General features: G+C 38.3%; 1 protein-coding gene across 5 annotated transcripts in view; it reads right to left on the bottom strand.

Annotated features, from left to right (window-relative positions):
• The window catches only part of LOC143027327 (diacylglycerol lipase-beta-like), a 418,191-nt gene that overhangs the window by 81,208 nt on the left and 319,424 nt on the right, over nt 1-17,559 (bottom strand). Inside the window, exon 17 of one of the 5 annotated variants that reach the window (XM_076188621.1) lies at nt 1,433-1,582. The exons of the other annotated variants lie outside the window; for them this stretch is intronic. Within the exon in view, the coding sequence (XP_076044736.1) occupies nt 1,549-1,582 (34 nt within the window). The 3' untranslated portion in view covers nt 1,433-1,548. Of the gene's footprint in view, nt 1-1,432; nt 1,583-17,559 lie in introns of those variants that run through there. 5 annotated transcript variants of the gene reach the window in all.

Genomic DNA, 17,559 nt, shown 5'->3' with positions numbered 1-17,559 from the left:
ACTTGGAACAAATTAGACAACGAAACAGTGTGTGCAAACACTATTCAAGATTTTAAGAAAAAACTTGATGCTGAGAGATACAAAGACGGGTCACCACAAGCATTGCTCTCTTCCTGTATAATACAACTAGGTAAATGCAATCAACTATGCTTCTACAATTTGCTTCCAAGCAATCAGGAGGAGATGGTTAAGAAATTAATTGTTACATTGATAAGACTGAAATTAGAATATGCTATATCAATGCGAGCACCTAGCACAAAGAAAAACACAAGGAAATTAGAAAGAATCCAAAGAGCGGCAACAAGGATGGCACTCACACTATCAAATTTGACATTAGAATAAAGATTGGAAAAATTACAGCTGTCAACATTAGACCAGAGAAGGGAAAGAGGCAACTTGTTGACTTTTTTCAGAATTATAAAAGGGATGGAAGTTCTTGATAGAGATGACCTATTAAAATGGGATAAAAGAAAAACGAGGACACGCAAAGAAATTAAAGAAAGAGAGTTACAGAAGAGATCTGAAAAAGAACAGTTTCCCGTACAGAGTTATCAATATCTGGAACAGGCTGAACAGTGAAACAGTAAATGCCAGAACTATACATGAGTTCAAAACTAAACTGGACGTGGAGAGATACGAAAACGGGTCACAACGAGCATAGCTCCCATCCCGTAAAATACAACTAGGTAAATACTTCACAAACTATACAAAATAAAGCAGTGAGGGTAAAAACAGGATGTACCAAAATCACCCTAATAGAACAATGAGAAAACAAAATACTCTCCACAGGATACCATATGAAATTAATAGGTACACTGTTCTATGATAGAGCCCTCTACAATCAATTTTCCAGCACCCTTGGTTCCAAAGTCTTGCCAAACCAACCATTTTGCAAAACCAGTGGTGGCCACCCTTTGTAAATACACTCTAAACAAATTTTAAATGTAAGTTAAATTAAATACAAATACCTTTATATTTGTATAAATGATACAAGTTTATCAATACTGTACTGTGGGAGGTACTACACAGTACAGGTACCTGTATCAGTGACACAGGATTAATTAAACAAGATTATTGAGCAAAAATTAAATGTATATTTAGTAATTATTGTACATACAAAGAATGCTGCAGCACTTCTGGCAAATTGTAGAAGTGTACTAGAACTCTAAAGCTACTCATGGAGGTCTAGAAGCTGAGGACTATCAGGATTACTGTCTGTTTTGTAGTTCATTATTTCATCTTGGACTTCTGATGCTGCAGGTGGAATGACTGGAGTGCTTGATGTTTCAGCCACAGGACACATATTCTTCTTGGCTATCTTTTTAATAATTTTGTCCAAGAAAATTTGCTTTCTGCATTCTGATCTTTCCTTATGTAATTTTTCATGCAACAAATGCAAATTCATTAGTTCTTGTTCAATAAAGGTAGAATGTTGATCTAGCCCTTTGATTAATTCACTCATTAATTCTATTAACTTGTCATGGGAAAGTCTTTCAGCTACATTCATTTTATCTCCATCACTGTCACCTTAGTCACTTGCAGTTCTTATCAGGATGCAGAACACTGTCTATAATTTCTGAGTCTGTAAGATTACCGGTATGTACAACAGGTGTTGCACATCAGAAACATTAAGAATGGAGTACCACAGGGCTCAGTTCTATCCCCCACACTATTTAATCTATACATGCATGACTTACCCACACCAGACAACTCAGAAATACAAATCTCTTCCTACGCAGACGACATAACAATCATATGCACACATCGTAACACAGACAAAGCTGCAGAAATAATCCAGCCATACCTTGATACACTCAACACATGGTTCATCACAGACTCAAAATAGCTCCAACCAAATCTACAGCAACACTTCTCACCAACTGGACAATAGAACACAAATACATATCTCATCTCTACATCAACAACACTCTAACACCACACACAAACACACCGAAAATTCTTGGTGTAACATACGATACATCCATGTCTTTCAAACAACACATCACATAAAAAACAAATGCACACCTAGACTTAACGCACTTAAGTCAATCACTGGAACAACATTTGGACAAAACAAAGAAACTAATATAACAATATACAAACAATGCATATGCTCAGTGTTGAATTATGCGAGTCCTGCATGGGCTCCTAATCTCAGTGAGACACACCACACCCTTCAAATCATACAAAACAAAACCCTAAAAACAATTACAGGCTGCACAAATACAACACCAACAGACCATTTACACCATGAAACAAAAGTCCTCAAAGTCGAGGACCACCTCGACATGAGAGGCACACAAACACTTGCCGCAGCCACCACAAACACATCACACCCGCTACACTACATAGCAGAACACCCACACACACCAAGAAACATTAAAACAACACCAAAAGACCTTTATTATGCACAAATACTCTCTTCTCTTCCTCCACAACCACCAAATACCAGACTCCGGAAACATATTCATAATCATATCACTCACCGCTCCATTAACACACTGAAAGACAACACACTGCTGCATGCCAGACCCCCTGATATCCACCCTTCTGAATCCTCTCTCCCATGAAAGGACAGAGTCCACTTGGCCAGACTGCGGTGCGGCCACCACCCAGCACTTCTAAGCTACCAGAAGAGGCTGGATGACCACATTGTGAACAGCTGCCCAGGATGTAACACTTCACCCCATACCATACAACACATAATGGAAGACTGCATTATACACAATCATGCACGCAAACAACACAACATACACTCTATAAAGGATTTGTGGGAAAACCCAGTTTCGGCTGTAGCATTCCTTGGGGAGACGGGACTGCTCGGACAGACAGTCTAGGGAACAACAACAACAACAGGTGTTGCTCCATTAACATTTATTCCCTTAGCCAGATTTTTTCATCAAGTTTACTTGCTAGATCCTTGGCAGCAGGTCCCATAATTTTTTGTATACTCAAGCACTTCATGAACAACTTTTTCCTTTGATAAATGACAGCCTATGAAATTATTGTCAACATTTTCACCAGGTACATTATTAAACATCATGGCATTGTCTCAACCATTCCACCATCACTCGATTGTGCTCACTACTTTTGCCATCTTTCATTGTTTTTCTAATGCTCATTTGCTTCTTGGAATCATTGTTTGTATAGAATTTCAATACTTTACCTTATGCTTCTTTATATCATAAACTATTGACGAGCCTACACCATTGATTTCACACTGCTTATGCACTGACACTCCACACTCTATTTTTTCCAACATTTCACTTTTGTCTTGAATCGATTTGGACTGGTGTTTACTATTGACATCACTACTAACACTCTTCGAAGCCATAATTAGCATTAAATTTAAGCTAAATAATGAAAACAAATCTGAAATTTGGGATATTACCACCACCAAGAGCAGACTAAATAAGCCAAGTGAGTGCAGGGACACTCAATGCCATGTATGGGTACTTAGTAAACTAGTCTAGTGCCTGCATGAATTTTAAGTTTTGTTATGATTCAAAGAGGTTCTGGACCATCTGTTGCCAGAAACTTGGTGGTACACCTGTACTACTCAAAACATACACAACCTACCATTCATACCATACAACACATCTGCACAAAAACATGTTCACACCCAGATCACAAAACAAACTTGTCAAAAAAATCACCAACATAGCCCCACAGAAAGGTCCCCCTCAAGAGAAGCAAGAATCACACTAGCATGCTTGTGTTCAAGACAGCACCCAGCTCCAAGACCGTACCTACACAAAACAGGCCTGATCACAGACTCGATCCAAGATGCAACCATCATACAGAAGATACTGAACACCTCATTCTATGCTGCCCTACACTATCCTTAGATAGCACACAATATTTTTTCCAAGAGTGGCCTATGGTCCCATCTGGTAGCCATAATTGGTAACTTGGGAGTTGTGGGTCTCATGAAAGAGAGATGTGGGGCAGTGGATTGATTGATTTCCTCTGCCATATTTGTCATTTCCTTGTTTCACCTGCCCAGTGGTAGGGGGAAAAGAATACTGCCACCAAGTAATTCCACTGGGATCGTAAGAGGCGACAAAAACGGGACAGGGATTGGGACCAGGCATCCTTCTCCCTGTAGCCCCACAGGGGACATTCCTAAAAAAAGTAAAGGCATAAGAGGGTCTAGGAGTTTTCCAACCAACACCCTAAGGTGCATGGATGTGGTACAGATGAGAGTAAAAGGGAAGAGATAGGCAATATGTTTGTGAGAAGAAAGATGGATGTGTTGGCTTTGAGTGAAACTAAGTTGAGAGGGAAGGGCGAGTGTGAGTTTGGGAATGTAGTTGGGAGGTTCTCATGAGTGAAGAGAGGGCGAGGGAGAGAAGGGGTGGCTATACTAGTAAGTGAAGAGATAGGTAAATGTGTAGTGGAGTGGAAGAAGGTTTCCTCAAGGATAATGTGGATGAGGATGAAACTGGGAAAGGAGATGTGGGTTTTTGTAAGTGCATATGGGCCTGGTAGTGAGAAGAGTGTAGAAGAAAGGGAGGCTTTTTGGATAGATTTAAACAAGTGCATAGAGGGATTAGGGAGGAACATCAATGTAGTAGTATTGGGAGACCTTAATGCTAGGGTAGGAGATGAACCAATTGATGGAGTGGTTGGGAAATGTGGAGTTCCAGGAAAGAATGGTAGTGGAGAGTTGATGGTGGAGATGTGTCTAGAAAGAGAGTTGATGATAGCAAATACAGTGTTTTGGAAGAAAGTCATGCATGAATACACATGGGAGAAGGGTAGTGGATGGAAGGGTGGTAGATAGAGCATTAATGGACTATGTAGTGGTAGATAGGAGTATAATAGGAAGAGTTAAGGATGTACATGTCCTAGGGGAGAGAGTGGGGGAATATCAGATAATTTTTTGGTGGAAGGTAAGTTGAGAGTGGATAGATGGAGGAGGAAAAAGACAAAAGGTAGGGAGGTACTTAGAGTGAACTCTTTAAATGAAAATGAAAAAGAGGAGTACAAGAAGAAGCTGAGAGAGGAGTGGGAGGGAGTGAAGGATAGAGTAGAGTTAGGAATGGAGGAATGGGGATGGTTCAAGGAGGTTGTCACAAGGTGTGCAAAGATGGTGTGTGGAACAAGAGGGATGGGAGGAAATAGAAGGAAGGATAGTGAATGGTGGGACGAGGAAGCAAAGAAGGTTGTAGAAGAGAAGAAGGGAGCTTTCACAGATTGGTTACAAAATAGGACGAGGGAATCATATGAGAGGTACAAAGAAAAGAGAAGTAAAGCATAAGATAAAGGAGGCAAAGAGGATAGCAGATGTGAAATGGGGTAAGAGTATGACAGAAAATTTTGAAAGTAATAAAAAGATGTTTTGGAAAGAAATTAAAAGAGGAACAGGAGCCGAATCAAGTAGAGAAGAAATGGTAAAAGGTGCAGATGGCGAGATGATAATGGAAGAGAGGGCAGTAAGGGAAAGATGGGCAGAGTATTTTAGGGAGTTGCTAAATGTTAAGGAGGATAGGGAAGAAAAGATAGTTGCAGTGGGAAGTGCTGAGAAAATGACCATGATGAGTGAGGAAAATGGAGGAGAAATAAGGAAGGATGAAGTGAAAGCAGTTGTTAAGATGATGAGAGCAGGTAAGGCATCTGGTCTGGATGGATGCCATGCAGAATGCCAAAAAAGAGGTGGTACAGTAATGGTGGACTGGCTGGTGAGGTTATTTAATGTTTGCTGGAGAGAGGGTAGAGTGCCAGAGGACTGGAGGAATGCCCGTATAGTTCCACTTTACAAGGGTAAAGGGCACAAGTGTGAGTGTAGTAGTTTCAGAGGGATTAGTTTGTTAAGGGGGGACTGAATACCTTAACAACAAAAATTCATATAAAAAAAAGTTTATAGTCTTTCAACTTGAAGCTTTCAGGTTATGTTTAGAATATAAGTAGAGATATATTATGAACCCGAGAACTTGCTACGTCTTGATGTCATAAAGTTATGACGTCATAATTTTGTTTTTATGTAATCAAATACATACGTTGTATTTTTTGTACTACAGACTTCTCCTTTTTCATGGTAATACTTAAAGATGCTATAAACACTTTCATGCCTGCTTTTTTAAAAATTCACTATATGAAGTGAGATATAGGTGTCGTAATTATGGTCACTTACATCACCCCATTTTTACGCATTTTTTTCCACTTTCAGGTTTTGTTTAGAATATAAGTAGAGATATATTATGAACCCGAGAACTTGCTATGTCTTGACGTCATAAAGTTATGTCATAACGTTTTTTTGATGTAATCAAATACGTACATCATTTTTTTTGTACACTCCTCCCTCGATTTAAGAACGCTTCATATATGAATTTTCACTATTACGAACAAAAAAAAATTGTCACAAAAATCGAAATATGAACTAAAAATTTGCCATAATGAATGAAATCCTTTTGACAAAAATTACTGTATTTTTGAATCATAAATATTAAAAAGAAAATTATTTTTACATCATAGATATTAAAAAAAAATGCCATATGTCCAGGTAAAAAAAAAATAAAAGTGAAAATAGATACGCACATCTGTTATTGTTTTCAAAACAATGCCGTGTACTGGTCGGTCTACTCATTCGGTCTCGGTTAATCGTGGATTATTAGCATTATTTCAAGTGACATTATGCCTCCTAAGCGTCCAGGAAGCCCTATTAAGGATGGTGACAAGCCTAAGAGGGCTAGGAAAGCAATATCTCTAGATACTAAGTTGTCTGTGCTAAAGAAAAGTGACGAAGGAATGAGAGTGAAGGACATCGCAAATTTGTTTGGCTTGGCTGCTACAACTGTAGTGACTATTAAGAAAGAAATTTGTTTGTAAGAACCTATCTCGCATAATATAATGGGTTTATATGGGAAAAAAGTGCTCGATTTAAGTATATTCGATATACGAACGTTTTTTCAAGAACGTAACTAGTTCGTAAATAGAGGGAGGAGTGTACTACAGACTTCTGCTTTTTCATGGTAATACTTAAAGATCCTATAAACACTTTCACGCCTGCTTTTTTAAAAAATTCACTATATGACATGAGATATAGGTGTCGTAGGTATGGTCACTTATGTCACATTTTTACGTTTTTTTTTCACTTAGATGGAGCACGTTGCTCTGTAAAAAAAAAAAAGGGCGTGGGAATAAAGATATACCTATTATACACTACCAGAAGCATCTTCAGGCTGTTACAATTGATTAAATTTTTTTGACATATTTCTAATTGCAAATATTTGTGGTTTTGAGATATGAGCGTTTAAAGTTTTCAGCATTGTATATCTGTTATTTATTGTGCAATTTTTATCATATTCACACACACTATTATATAATGTATATTGAATAAGTTGACAGTAAATATTTTCATATATATACATATCTACTATATATATTACATTAAAATGTATTTGTTACTCGCCAAGTGGTCATTCTCATAATTGAAGATTTTACGCTTTTACTGGTTTAAACCTCACTGCTGGGGTGTCATCAATTTGTCAAATCATTGCAGAGTGGTTTATTTTTACCAGCAATGAGCACCTTTCCTCTGTCGTAATTAGTTGATCAAAACAGAGAACATTAGAGAACTTACCTGTTTTAGTTCTCTAACAAATCGTTAGAAATGAATACAAGCTTGAGGCTTTGATGGCTGTAGATCCTTGCCGAGGTTTTATTGTCCTGGTGACAGGGTTAAAGCTTGTCACTTGTGCCAGGGTTGAAGCTAGTCTGGCGTTCAGGGAATAAAACTTAGTCTTGTTCGGCTGGAGTTCTAATGAGCCTTCAAAAACGGTTTCGAAGCCACGGGACAACTGATACTTCAAGTAAGTTCTCAAGTTCCCGATTTGTTAATCAAATTACAACATAGGCTTAAATAAATAATAAAGAGGGAGGGGAGTTTAATAATATATTAATCAAAATTACGATAGTGTGGTACGAAGTTACAGGAAAGATTCCCGATTCGAAAATTAAACAAGCTTTCGGGAAATTGCCGTAGCTCAAGGTAAACAATGCCATTCCCGTAACAACAATTACCACAGCCTCCCCAACAACAAAAAGAAAGTGTTTAAAAAATATAACACTTTCGAACAAAATTTATAACAAGTTTTTGCTTGCTAGGGACCTTACTAGGTCTCTAGAGGCCAGTGCAGTCCCACGAGTTGGCCTCACAGAGGTAGGTTCCAGAGAGACACAATCATCTTGTAAAGAGTTAACCTCCTCTGCATCTGAGACCTCTTCAAAGGGTTCAGACTCTCTTGCCTGAACATTAGGAACCCCAGGGGATTCATCTTCAAGACTGGAACTCAACTCAGCATGGAGCTCTAGAGGGATTAAAAGTTTGATGTTCACTTTAATAGAGTTTCCATCAGGCTTAATGACAGAGACTGTACGTATCACCTTGTCTTGGTCCGGAAAAGTTTCCACAATACGAACTAAGGGCCAGAAGGGTTTGGTCTTGAAGGGGAGTTTCAAAAAGGCAATATCTCCCTTTTCCCAGCTTCTAGAACTGTGATAAGCAGCTCTATCCCTTTCCCTTAAGCTGACTAAGTACTCTGTCAACTGTCGTTTCTTGAACTCTTCATAAAAATAATCCCTACAGTCCATAACCAAGTTGAGAAGAGAAGGGTAGTCTTCTCCTGATTCCCATTCAGGGACTTGTTCCAAGTCTCCAAACATCAAGGAAGGAATGGTCCTTCCAATAAGAAAATTATTTGGGGTAATAACATCTACCTCATTTTCACAAGAACGATAAGTTAGTGGTCTATTGTTCAAAATTTTTTGAACATCAGACAAAAGAGTGGTAATCTCTGCCAGGGAAGGAACAGACCTACCCAATACCTTATACAAACATTGTTTCACTGTCTGTATTAACCTTTCCCAAGTGGCACCATACCAAGCAGCATAAACAGGAATGGTTCTATGCTGAACAGGGGAAGTTTTAAATTTCTCTTCAAATTCAGAAGAAGATAAAAGTTGTTCAATAACATTTCCCGCTTGAACAAAAGATTTAGCATTCAGAATAAACAGGAGAAGGAATTCCATACCTGTTAGCAAACATAACAAAGGCCAAAATAAACTCAGGAGTGGACATAGTATTCACAACTTCCAAATGAACTGCTCTAGTATTGAAACATGTAAAGATAAGAATGTATATTTTAACCTTCTCTCCATTCCTGTCTCTAACCCATAAATGTCCAGTGTAGTCTACACCAGTATGGGCAAAGGGCACACTTAGATTCACCCTAGAGGAAGGAGAAGGATAATTAACTGCACGGGAATTGTATTTCCTACAAACTATACAATCCTTCAAAATGCTTAAAACAGCTTGTCTGGCCTTAAGTATCCAGAATCCATGCATGCGAAGGAAATTAAGTGTGGCTTGTAGTCCCATGTGCATAACTTGACTCTGAGCAAAGAAAATTAGGATCTTAGTTAAATGATGAGATTTGGACAAGAGAAGGGGATTGACAACCTCATATTTGAGGTTAATGTTCTTGTCAATTCTGCCCTTGGACCTAATCAAACCATTCTTGTCCAAGAACAAGTTCATTTGACTTACCAAAGGAGGTGCGTCATTAGTGTTGGAATTCTGCAAATAAGCCAATTCAGCAGGAAAGGAATCCCTTTGCATAATACTCATCAAATAATTAGATGCTGCCTTAACAGGGTCAGCATTAGACTTCTTGAACAGAAAGACAGCCTTAAAAATCAAAGAAGTGTGATGAAGAAGTTTACTATAGGAAGAAAACTTGGAGACATCTATTAGAGGAGGAGTGTCAACTTGTACAACAGCAGCATTGACAATGTCTCCCTTGAAACAGGAGGGAATACATCCCAAGTGACCCTTTGGCCAAGTATGAGGAGGCCACAACAACCATTCAGGTCCATGAATTCACCGATTAAATTTTTCCTTGAACACCTTAGCACTACAAGGAAATCAGCCATATTATGTTCAGAACGAACATAAGTAAAGGAAATGGGTGTGAACTTGGCCTTGAAAATTTCCAAAAGATTGGAAATTTCCTTCAATCTATTATTGACAAATATATATTTTTTAGGAGCCTTGTTGGTCAGGATCCAAGAAAGAGCAACTTGACTATTAACAAAAAGAACCACTGATTCAACCAGTGGGGCAGACACCAGTCCTTCCTCAAAAATAGTGTTGAGGCATTTCAAAGATAGAAAAGTTGCCATAAGCTCCTAAGACGGTAAAGTTCTCTATTTAATAGAAGCCATCTTGACCTTGGCAAACAGAAGAGTGGTATTAGACTCCTTAAATTGTCTTCCTTCTTGCCCTACATATATGGCACATCCATAGGCTTCCTTGGAAGCATCAGCAAATACAAACAATTTAATGGGAAATTCTGTACAAAAGGTTTTCCTTTTAAAGGATAGGTTATTAACCTCCCTAAATTTTCACATAACTTGTTCCATCTAACAAGTAACTCTCTATCCAATTTCCCATCCCAATCCATCTTTTGGTCAAGGGAAACATCCTTGATTCTCAAAGTATCATGATCCTTATTATAAATATAACCCAAGACTTTAACCTCCTCTTTATTGCAAACTACCTCTTGATCAAGAACAGAAAGAACAGAAGTCGAATTGCATGTCCACCCCCTGAGAGGTAAATCTTCATTGAGCATGATCTCATTAATCTTCTCGACCATTGCAGGGAGGGAACAAAGCTCATTAGTAGTGTAGACCAAATTGTCTACATAAAATTTATCCTTTATTAAGGAGGTAGTTAGAGAGTCAGGCTGCAAAGAAAGATGGTGTTGGATAATGAAATTTAGAATGAAAGGAGAGCAAATGAAGCCAAAAATGATAGTATTATACCTGAAGGGTATATACTGGTCGTTAATCCTCCTGAAAAAACAGAACCTGTTACGATCAGCCTCATCCTTCAAACGGATCTGCAAGAAGGCTTTCATAACATCAGCCAAAATTACATGATTATTGGTCCTGAAATACAACAAGAGAGAGAGAAGGTTGTTCATCAAGTCAACTCCCGGGAATGCAGCTTCATTTAAGGAAGGAGCTTTTCCTACTTTGAGAGAACAATTGAAAACTGGCCTTATTCTAGAAGTGGAAAGATCATCATCCTTCAACACATGTCTATGGGGTATAAAGATTTGTCCAGGGACTCTTTTAGTTACTGGCTCAATAATACCCAAGGCCTCTTGCTGGTCAAACACAGCTTCATAATCCTCTCTAAGCCCCTTTTGCTCAAGTTTGTCATAAACCCTTTGAGCTACAGCTAGAGATATCTTAAGGTTAGAGGGAACAAGATCCACCAAATCCTTTTTCCACGGGATCTTCACATAGTAATGTCCATTCTTGAAGGAAATGGACTGTTAAATTCATCAATGTGTAAATTATCAATATCCAGGGTCTGTTCCTCTTTAATACCGATGGACTCTAAAGAATAGAAATTGTCAAGACCATACTCAACATTAGAATTAATAAAAAACTTCCTGCAAAGGATCAAATTGAGAACTTACAGGTTCTAAACAGAAGTTGACAAGAAACCTTTCATTGCCTAATCTTTTGGGAGGAAAATATTTAACAGTCTTACAAGACTGAGTAAGGGAAGTGTCTTTCTCATTTTTCTTTAGAGAAACTCCATTGGTCTTGAAAGAAGAATTATAGAAAACAAGTGAATCTCCATGATATTCCTCTAAGCAATTATAAGAATCCACTCCAAGGTCAGAGTCTGGTTTTATCCTCAAAGGCCTCTCCTTGCATTTGAAACTATCAACATCTTGGATTTCATTAGAGGGCATTTCAGGAATCCCCCTTATCATTCTCTTTAAGTAGAAAGGCTTCTCACTAGGAGGGATATATTGAGCCCCAGTCCCGTATGGAATGTAACCATTAGCAAGTTTGATAATCTTGCATGATGGGCTACCATACAAGGGGGCACTTTCTATTGAAAAGTTTGAGAAGTTTTGAAGAATATCATTCCCCAGAATCCCTAAAACGTTCAGTTGGTCTCCCTTCACCTTTGGAAAACTTGGCGAGACAAAAAATTGGTGATTATTCATACTAAGTAGTAGTATAGAAGATAAGGAAGGAATTTGTAAGGACAAGTTGAATCCTTCAATGGCAAAGAACAAACTAAGCAAATTCATCCCTGAAGGGAGTTTTAAGTTAGCAGTGTAGTTAAAACCTCTTTTATTCATTAGAGGTAAACCAAAGGGAGAAACTAACTTGTCCATAGGAGGACTTAAACAAGGTCCAACTTTGTCCTCTACAAATTCCTTATTAATGATAGAAAACTGTGCTCCAGTGTCCAACAAAAAGAGACATTGGGCAGTTCTCTTTCCTCTGCTAATAGGAAGGGAGACCAAAGGAACAATGGAATCAGTTGAATTATAAAAATTAAACACTTTCTCTTCAGAAAGTGGTGTCTTATAAGTCATAGAACACATGGCTCCATGGTGCTCAGGTTTGTTACAAACAAAACATTTGTAAGGCAGAGCAGCCTTTAACCCAGGGCATTCCAAAGAACCATGTCCATGATTTAGGCATCTATTGCACAGTCCTAACTGAGATGCTCTAACTTTCCTGTGCTCAAGGGATTTATATGAAGTACACTTCGAACTAGACTTCTTAATGGGATTAGAATTGGCCTTAAAGGAGCCATCAACTCCCTTACTGGAATCAACTGGTTTTTTCAAGGAAATTTCCTTGAAAGCAAGGGAGCTGGTAGTAAGGCTTCTTTTAGGTTTGACTCCAAGATCATCTGATCCCATTTTGAGTCTAACCAAAACTGACTGGTAAACTTCCTTGATTTGGTTAAAATTGGGGTAATTAGAATTAATCACCCGAGACAATTCAATTAGAAAAAATTTAGGCAATTTAATTAAAATTAATTTACTTATTAAGAGGAGGCCCTCGCTTCCTGGCCTAGTGAAATCTACCCCCAATTCCCTTAAGGTCTTGTAGCTTGGAATCTACAGACCTAATGTAACTTTCAAGGTCTCTCAAGGTCTCTCAATTCAAGAATTTCTTCCTTGTTGAAATATAACTCATCATGAAGAAGGAAAGCAGAGTCAAAACTTGAATCATCCACTGGTAAGTTCTCAACTAAATAGAAAGCCTCCCCTCTGAGGTATCCCTTCAAATAAATTAACTTCTGACTATTAGTCACATTGGGGATACCAGCTAAGGCATTCAGAAAACCCTTTTTAAAGTTTAAATAGGCAAAGGGATTGCTAGAATTATTCTCGAAATGTTGAAGAATAATAGGAGGAAGAGGAAGTTTTACAGAATTATCAGTGGACTTGTTTAGTTTTTCACCTTTTAGAGATTCAAAAACTCCCCTTAACTCTTGTCTCCGTTCCTTATACGGAGACAATTGCAGAAGAACGGACAGGCGGTAAGCTCTGGATGTCTCCATATCCTTGTCCTTTTCTTCTTCGGGGAGCAAGGCATTAATTTCCTCGTCCAGATCTTGTATTTTTGAGAGGAAATTCTCAATCGGAATTAACACATCGTCAAGGACGGAAATAGATAAAGAATCAGATGTATCTTGAAGAGCTTTGAAGTCCTTAGAGATAAGCCCCTTTTTATGAGCTCTCTGTCTTCGGAGTCTTTGCAAAACTTCCGAAGCGGACAATGTCTTATCATGGCTAGCCATAACGACGCCCACCCAACAATTCGTTACAAATACATGAGCAAAATAGTCGTGCCAAAAAACCGTCTTATGGACTAAGCACACCGAAGAAAGAAATTAAGTAAAATAATTTTGATTTAAATACTAGCTTAAATCGGATAAATGCAACAAATCAAAGAAACCACGACAATACAACAATAGAGACCACCAAGAATAGAGAACTATTCGGAAATTTCCGAATGTTCACGAGAAAAACAAGGTACCAAAGCCGGCAAAATTTCCTGAAAGTTAACAAGGTCCTCAGACGAGGAAATTAATAAAAACTGAACAAACTCGGTATAAGAACAGGAAACCGGACTTCGTAACCAGACACTATCGTAACCTTAAATAAAAAGAAACACGCTTACATAGTGGCTTACTACACAAGGGGGTAAAAAGTTAAAGTCGAAATCGACTACTAAAGTTAAATTTAAATTTTACGTAAATTCTCAAATTCCGAGATGAAAAAACTAAAGCCGAGAATTCAGATTAGTTAGAGAAAAACTATATAGTATTTATTATTATAAGACTGATCGGAATTCTCGATTTGTTAGAGAAAAAACCTATGTTGTAATTAATTGATCAAAACAGAGAACGTTAGAGAACTTACCTGTTTGAGTTCTCTAACAAATCGTTAGAAATGAATACAAGCTTGAGGCTTCGATGGCTGTAGATCCTTGCCGAGGTTTTATTGTCCTTCTGGTGACAGGGTTAAAGCTTGTCACTGGTACCAGGGTTGAAGCTAGTCTGGCGTTCAGGGAATAAAACTTAGTCTTGTTCGGCTGGAGTTCTAATGAGCCTTCAAAACGGTTTCGAAGCCACAGGACAACTGATACTTCAAGTAAGTTCTCAAGTTCCTGATTTGTTAATCAAATTACAACATAGGCATAAATAAATATTAAAGAGGGAGGGGAGTTTAATAATATATTAATTAAAATTACGATAGTGTGGTACGAAGTTACAGGAAAGATTCCCGATTCGAAAATTAAACAAGCTTTCGGGAAATTGCCGTAGCTCAAGGTAAACAATGCCATTCCCGTAACAATAATTACCACACCTCTGCTCAATGACAAGGCTTACCAAAAAGGTGTTTGATCCTACACAGGCATGATCCCAGCCATGTATGTTTCTCCTTCGCCAGCTATTTTCTATTTCTCCTGAATTTCCCTCATCTTCTTCTCTTCATTTGGAAGAAAGCACTTTGTCAGCTGTGTTGTCAGGTGTGGTGGTATTTGGTGGTGGAGGTGATGGTAATGTGCACGGAAGTGGGATCCCTCCTCCAAGCCTCTCATGCCTTGCCCTCCTTCTAGCACAACTTTCATTTCACTTTTGGCTAATTTTTTTTTTATCTTTTTTCCTTGGTTTTCCTCTTTATCATGATGAAGTTGATGATTGGACGTCTAGTAAGTGTAGTAATGTCCAGGAAATAAAGCAAACAGCGGCACAGGAACACAATATCGTCACAGTCAGTTAGGTGTTTATGCATCAATCTACTCTGATGTTTGATGGGTAACTTAGGCTTGAAGCATGCTGTGCACACCACATGGAAGAGGAAGTCATGCTGATGCCAGAAGTACAAAAATATAGCCATTTCATGGAATTAGACAAGTGAAAACAAGGCATATTTATAAATACAGTCGAACCTTGAAAGCCCAGACCCTCGTATGACCGGTCGAAATGAACAAAGGGCGGACTTTTCAAGCAAAGTTCCCAATTTGTCCGGTAGGTGGCAGCGATGGCCGTACACGTGAACTCAAACCCGGTCCAGTCAAGCCGCCACCAGGGCTGCCGTTTCGTAGAATTTTGTACCAAAACGTAGTAAAATAGCGGCATGAGACAACTACACAAGGACATGAGGAAATTTTTTCTACATAGTGGGCTGTTAAAAACATTCAAAAACTCAAACTTTTGTTTAAAAATCATAGAACTAGTTATCAAATAATAAATGGTACATCAAAATATGACTTATTGGTAATTGTGTTACTTTTAAAATATTATACCCCAAAAGATACGTTTTTACGGTGTAGAAAAAAATTCTACGCTAAAGTTTCAGCTTTCTTTTAGCACCAGGGCTGCCGTTTCGTAGAATTTTGTACCAAAACGTAGTAAAATAGCGGCAGGTGGCAACTGCACAAGAAGGAAATTTTTTCTACATATCAGCTGGCTGTTAAAAACATTCAAAAACTCAAACTTTTGTTTAAAAATCACAGAACTAGTTATCAAATAATAAATGGTACATCAAAATATGACTTTTATTGGTAATTGTGTTACTTATAAAATATTATACCCCAAAAGATACATTTTTATGGTGTATAAAAAATTCTATGCTAAAGTTTCAGCTTTCTTTTAGCGATAATAATATAAAAAATTATTTTTATATCTTACTGAATATGTTAGGGCATGGGGGCCTTATATACATTCAAGAATAAAAAAAACTAGAACCAACATTTTGTCAAAGTTTGACATGTATATCTTGCTATGAAAGTCTGCACACGCCCGAGAAAAATGTATGCCCCGGTATGGCAACACTCCCATTCTGCACGGCAGTGTAGAAAACGCGGCAACCCTGGCCGCCACCACTGTCCCGCGTGCATACATTCCGATATTTACAGTGTATGTAATAAAAAATACAGTACAGTACATTTGCATACCTGTATTATGGTTATTACAGAATTATTAGTATTAGAGTATTATTATTACAGTATTATTATCATTACAGTGTTAGAGTATTATTCTTATGTGCTTCTATGCCATATACATTACCTATACGTATACCACTACGAAAATCTACGGGTGTTAAGGCGACATTTTCGATGACCGGACTTTTGGCATGACCAGACCGCCCTTCCCCCCAATTAGTCCAGGCTTTCGAGGTTCGACTGTATTTAGGCCCTATTCTTGCGTAAGCCATTTAAAATGACGTGCATCCCGGGCCCTTTAAATTCCCTACATTACGCTGGGGAGGAAAAAGTTGTTCATATTTTGATTTTAGGATGTTTATATTATTTAAATGTGCCCAATGCCCATATCTAAAATTCAATTTTTGGATGAAAATTTCATGATTCAAGGTGTTAAGTGTAGTTGGGAAGGCTTATGGGAGGATCTTGATTGAGAGGATTAGGAGGGGAACAGAGGGAGTAATTGGTGAGGAACAGTGTGGATTTAGGACAGGTAGAGGTTGCGTAGATCAGATTTTTGTGGTAAGACAGATATGTGAGAAAGCTATAGGAATAGGTAAGGATGTTTTTTTGGCTTTTATGGATCTAGAAAAGGCTTATGACAGGGTAGACAGGAAGGCACTGTGGGAGGTTTTGCAGATATATGGGATAAGAGGAAAGCTTCTAGGAGCTGTCAAGAGTTTTTACAAGAGTAGTAGAGCATGTGTCAGGATTAGAAATGGAAAGAGTGAGTGGTTAGGTAAAGGTGGGACTTTGTCAGGGATGTGTTATATCCCCCTGGCTGTTCAACTTATACAAGGATGGGGTGGTGCGAGAGGTAAATGCAATGGTGGTGGGTCAGGGATTGGAGATGTTTAAAGAAAATGGAGAAAAGTGGGAGGTGAGCCAGCTGTTGTTTGCGGACGACACTGCGCTTGTAGCTGGATGAGAGAAGGGATTGAGGAAGTTGGTGACAGAGTTTGGGAGAATGTGTGAAAGAAGTAAGTTGAAGATAAATGTGAGTAAAAGTAAGGTGATGAGATGTACAAGGGGAGAGAGTGGCAGCAGATTGGAAGTGAGCATTAAGGGAGAGTGACTGGAGGACGTGGGATAGTTTTTTTTACTTGGGTGCAAATGTGGCAGGAAAGGGTGGAGTAAAGGTGGAGGTAGAATGTAGATTGAGAGAAGCGAGTAAATGCCTTGGTGGATTAAAAAGTGTAATGAGGAATAGACATTTGAGAATGGAGGCTA

This window comes from Oratosquilla oratoria, chromosome 1 (assembly GCF_046742065.1).
Source record: "Oratosquilla oratoria isolate Oo_2021 chromosome 1, ASM4674206v1, whole genome shotgun sequence".
NCBI classification, from domain to species: domain Eukaryota; kingdom Metazoa; phylum Arthropoda; class Malacostraca; order Stomatopoda; family Squillidae; genus Oratosquilla; species Oratosquilla oratoria.
Note: the sequence above shows the minus strand (reverse complement) of the source record. Positions and strands in the feature narration are given on the sequence as shown.